This window comes from Cyprinodon variegatus, unplaced genomic scaffold (genome assembly GCF_000732505.1).
Source record: "Cyprinodon variegatus isolate N-32 unplaced genomic scaffold, C_variegatus-1.0 Scaffold175, whole genome shotgun sequence".
Lineage (NCBI taxonomy): Eukaryota > Metazoa > Chordata > Actinopteri > Cyprinodontiformes > Cyprinodontidae > Cyprinodon > Cyprinodon variegatus.
The window spans coordinates 26,225-31,733 of record NW_015150628.1 but is presented as its reverse complement, the minus strand read 5'-3'; the positions used below and the strand labels follow the sequence as shown (position 1 = coordinate 31,733).

The window sequence follows — 5,509 nt, the reverse complement described above, 5'->3', positions numbered from 1 at the left end:
GGACACATAACTGAGAGTGCGCCTTTTAGTCCGGTCCGCCTTATGGTCGTGAAAATACGGTAGATCGATATCTCCAGATTGCACTATTAGCTCACAACTGTGAGCTATTTGCTCACAGTTCTTAACGGGGTTATTCGCTTTTGGATTTTTAGTGCCAAGTAAATACAAAAGACGGATAAACAGTTATAAAAAGTTGATTAAAAGAAACCTCTTCTGTTCCGATGGTAACAAAAAAACGTAACATTTGAATTGACTTATCATGGTACAAAAATGGCTACGATTTCTCATCATAGTGTTTATCACTTACCCAGCAAGTTATCTCATCTTATCTTCTATAGTTTGTCTGTTTTAAATGGATAAAACTTCACGAAAAACCAGAAAAATGAAATAATAAGTGAATTAATATTTTCTATAAACTTTTTTGTCCTTCCAGGCTACCCTCCGCTTCCAAGCAGCCTGTACTCAAGTCCTTACCTGTCCCTGAGTCGCCTGGAGACCTCCTCACTCCCCCAGCATCCTCTCTATGACCCTCACAAAGGTCAGTCATCATTTAGTGCCAGTATCACTGAGACCAATATCTCTAAATTAGGGTTACATCCTCCGTCAATCCTTTCTGCACTGGCAATGCCATCCTGGAATATATCTGGAGCATCGATATATTCAGGAAGTAAGCTGAATAAAAATACCAATGCTCCTTCTGTATTCGTAGAACATTTTTTCCCTTCCAAACTGTAATTATGTACAACTTTCTGTTGGTTTACCACATTATATTTTCATCTAGTATCTTTCAATATTAGATATTAACCCTAATGTGTTTGTCCAGATGGATACTTCATGTCGTCATCGCTGAGCCAGTCGCCTCTTCCCCCTCCGTCCGCCACCCCGTCCCGCTCCACGCCTCCTCAGAGGACATCCCGGGATGGGGGCAGAGACCGGACCTATCGGACAGAGAGGGAGCGGGACAGGGAGAGAGAGAGGCTGCGTGAAGACACACGGCCGCACAGCGTGGTAGATCTGACTCTGGAAGGGCGAGGCGAGGACGACCGCAGAGTGAGCAGAGATCGGGATCGAGACAAAGACAAGGACCATGATGCGGACAGAGACAGGGACAGTTGGTCCTTCCATCCTCACCAGCACAAGTCAGCGGTGGAGTCCAGATCCAGACTGTCGCCTCCACAGCCCTCGTTCCCTCCTGGGGGAGGCGAGGGCAGGCTTCATGGATCAGAAAAAGACAGACGGGGTCGGGAAGAGGAAGGCGGTTCTCGATCCCACCACAGCCAGAACTCTAACGCCAATAACTCCAACTCTCACTCAGAGCGACAGAGAAGGAACGAGTCTATGGCCACATCAGCCGGGACCCTGCACATCTCCTACGTCCTCCCTCCTCCTCTGCAGCAGTCCGGCACTGGCCTTCCTCACATTTCCACACCCAGAGAGCAGCGAGTCAGTGCGCCAACATATGTGCCTTCTGTGGAGGTTTACGACGAGCGGGTAGGGCCCATCCAGATAGCCTCTCAGGCCCGCGACAACAAACACAGAGACAGAGAAAGGGACCGAGACAGAGAGCTGGAACGAGACGGACACAGGGAGAGGGAGAGCTACAGGTTTCATGAGAAAAGCCTCATGGAGTCTCATCCACGGCTCTCCCAGTCTAGCGATGTGAGCAATCAGAGGGAAGAAGGTTCTGTCATTTGTTCCAATGGTTCTCTTGGTAAACGAAGTCAGGATACGTCTTTCTCCTCAAGTCAATCGCGCTTCAGCCCAGAAACCAGAGACCTCTCTAAACACTCCCTCAGAGCCGGCAATGACCGGATCGGGGCAGAGCCGAAGTGGAGCGCCATGAGCCCCTCGGCCAACTACGCCACCAATCACATGGCTGCTCTGGCAGCTCAGCACGGACACAATCTCTCCACTCCTCACAGCCAGCCGCCACAAACACAGAAGTCCAGTTCCCCTCAGATATCGCATCGGCCCAACAGCTCACAGTCCTCCCACAGTCACTCCCCACAAACACACGGACACGGGTGCACGGCAGAGGAGGGGAGTCAGAGGCGCTACCTGGACCAGTCGGGACTCTATCGCCCGGGGTTGGTTGGATCATCCAGCGCTGCAGAACATCCTGATCATTCTGAGGTTTCTGCCATGCAGAGTTTGATCAAATACAGCGGCAACTTTGCCGCCGAAGGGCCTGCCTCCTCTAGGCACATCATCGACGGGCGGGGGCCTTTCGGCGGTCTGGGTAACATCGCATCGGGTGGCGAAAGGGAAAAGGACAGAGAGAGGGATCGGGACAAGGACAGAGGAGCCATGAGGGTCCCTCCTCAGCTGAAGAGGGAACAGGAGCGGCCGGACAGCGCCCGCTCCTTCGGCAGAGAAGGAGAGGGCGAGGTGCGACATCCTCCTGTGGGGATTGCCGTGGCTGTGGCCCGGCAGAGAGACAGTGGAAGTAGCAGTAAACAGACCAGCGGAGGCTCAGACTCACAGAGGCCGCTGCTGCAGCCCGCCATTAAAGGTAACGCCCTTCATTCATCTTTAACCGGTTTGCTGATCCTGCTTTAAACTGTGTGGTGCTTTGTCTAACTACCGATCCGCTGGCAGGCTAAACTGAGACCAACTCATGTTAAAACATTTTGCAGAACCTTATTTTAGGATGTTAAAATTCAAGGAATTGGTTGGACATATAATTTTATTGGAATGAAACGGTTTGTCATCAGACGTCTTCCTGCCGGCTTCTGCTTTCCAGCTCAGTGTAGATCCTCCTCATTCCCTGAACCAGACTCAGAAAATTCCCCTATTTGCTTTTTGAGAATACCATGGGATTAAGTTAACTTTCTAGAGAGGTTGCATAGTATTTAAGTGAGAATAGCACTAATTTAATATATTTACACTAACAAAAGAAAGAGGTACCCAGAGTAGCTTTTTAAATAACAAAAAGTAACTTAAATAAATATAATTAGTAACTACCTGCCTCTGCTTGCTAGGGTATAGAGGATATATATCCTTACCCTAACTCTGATATTTCCAAAATGCTGCCAACATTTTCCAAATCCAACTTAGTCCATAACAGAAAGATTGACTTTTACTGTTATCCATTCAGCCTTCCTGTTATCTGCAGAAGTTCGTGCTCCCTTTTGCTCTCTGCAGCCTGAACGAACAGCAGAATTTTAGATTTCTGTGGAAAGACTCCTTTTATTTCTCTGCTTCATTTTAAAATACCTCACTGATACTGACGTCCATCTTTGGATGGTTTAGACTTGGTTACAACTTTAGCATTGATCATTTTGTCTGTACAACCTGTTAGTTTTTTTCAGTTAGAATAAGTTAAGATCTACGGTTTCTATTCGGCTGATTTCAATTAAGGTTTGGTAGATTCTGGAGCCTGGCTCATCTCCTGAGCCGTTTGTGCGAACCCGTCGTCCCTCCTGCTGCATGGCAGCGATGCGTGCTATTCTTGGACCCCAAGGTCACGCAGCTATAAGGTTCCTGCTCGGTGTCTTGTCTTTGTCTCGTTTTGGTCTCCGCTCAGCGTGCCTTTGAGTTCCTTCTGTCCTTGCGCCATTCAGCACCTCTCCCTCTGTCTCTTGCTCTTTTCATGGGCCGGGTCTCCACCCTTCCCTCCATTCTAAGGAAGCCTTTGTGGAGGTGCTCCTCGTCCCACCTCAGCCCCCCTTTACTTTCTCCGCTCTCTTCTTTCTACTCTTTCTGTGTTCAACTTGTCATTCCAGAGTGCTGCGGAGAGCTACAAGCAGGCTTTGAATTACAATAAGACCCTGGTGGTGTTGCTAAGCGATGGCTCAATCTGGAGTAACTCCATGTTGTGTGTACAGCAGTAACTATAAATGTTTGCTGGTTTTTATTTCCACACCCGGGCGTCCTGTTTGAGGAGCTCTTCTTGGGCTGAGTCCTCTTACCCGGGGCTTCTCCTCCCTCTTTCTCTTGGGACTTATTTTGGGAATGGGACACTCCTTTAACAAGTCGTATGGGATCAGCGCTCGCTGATTCCCCGTGCTTTAACACGTGTTAAGGTAGGCTTGTATGTGTGGTGCAGACTAGAATGCAGCAAACCCCTATAAATCATGAAACAAAACTGATTTTTTCTACAAAATAAAATAAAAAAAGACTATCTACAAAAAGTGTGAAAACGTTGCTGCATTCAGCTCTGCAGGTATTCTGTCATTCTGTGCAGTAGCTTCATTGTGTTTCAGTGTCTCATCACAGTAGAGCTGAGCAGAACATACGTCTGTTGTATTTCTGTGATGGCTGTGGTTAACCCACATTCTCCTCACTGTGCTCTTTTCCTTTCTATCCTCACAATGTCGCAGCCCCTCAATGTCTCCACGTATCGGATGATCTGTTATGCAGCTTTTATTTTGAGTATTTCAAATTGTTAAAATGAGATGCAAAGAGTGGATGAGGAAGATCAGTGGATTTGAGGCTAATAAATTAGACCAGAATGCCGCCTCCTCCCTTCACTGTAATGTTTTTTTTTGAATCGACGAGGACTGATTCTGAACTCCTACCATTTTCCTTGCTCTGGCTCTACATAAACGGAGGCATCATAACAAAGCCCTGATGTCATGTAAAGTGGTTTGCTGGTGATATCAGTTTTAAACGCTCGTAAAGAAGCAGTCATGCTCTAATACTAAACATAAAAGGTTAGATTTCATCAGTGAGAGTAATAAATGGTTATCTGCCTGGTAGGAAAATGGTGAAATAAAAAGAATACACCACCTTGGTATACATGAGAGAAATACAATTTCAGTTATATAAACATTTCAAACTGTTATCATCAGCATCTGTATGGATCACAGAGAAAGCAGAGATTTTTCTCTCAGATTTCTAATAGGCTGCCATCATTTCCAAAGCCGGCGCCTCCCATAGCAGAGCTCAGAGGAGGAAAAGGAGGATAGCTCTCATTGGTTCAGCCCCCCTGGTGTTTGGTACTGGTCTCCTCTGTGAGATTTTTCTCCGTTATCAAATCCCAGGCAGGTGGAAACAAACTTCCTGTTACGGGAAGCTAATGTAGGTTGTGCAGAACTTTTTCTCCCCATACTTTCCTTTCCTTCCTATCTTTCTTCACTTCCTTCTCTGTCGATTCCTTTATTTTCCTTTATTTTCTTCCTTCCTTGTAACTCTCTATCTCTTCCATTTGGTATTTCTTTTTCTTTTCCATCCTACATTGTTTCCTTCCATCTTTCCTTTCTCCACTCAGCACCCTTCTTTCTGCCCTTTACTACTTCCTTATTCAGGTCTTTCTTCCATATGTCAATCCTGTTATCCATAATTTCTTCTTTTCTCTCCTTGCTTGTATCCTAATCCCTTCATTGTTGGTCACTCCTTCCTTGTGTCCTTTCTTTTCCTTTCTCCCCTCAGCTCTTGTGCCTCTTTCCTCGTTCTTTTCCCTTTCCTTCTTTTGTAGATTCTTTGTTTCCTTATTTGAGACCTAATATTAATCATTTCTTCTTTTTTCTTTCCTTGTATCCTAATCTCTTCATTCATGTTTCATTTT

General features: G+C 46.3%; 1 protein-coding gene across 2 annotated transcripts in view; it reads left to right on the top strand.

The window, feature by feature from the left end:
- tnrc18 (trinucleotide repeat containing 18) overlaps positions 1-5,509 on the top strand; it is a 52,003-nt gene that overhangs the window by 21,498 nt on the left and 24,996 nt on the right. For both annotated transcript variants that reach the window (XM_015378604.1, XM_015378603.1), the window contains exons 4-5: positions 434-538; positions 824-2,512. In XM_015378604.1, coding sequence (XP_015234090.1) covers positions 434-538; positions 824-2,512 — 1,794 coding nt within the window. The remainder of the gene's footprint in view (positions 1-433; positions 539-823; positions 2,513-5,509) is intronic.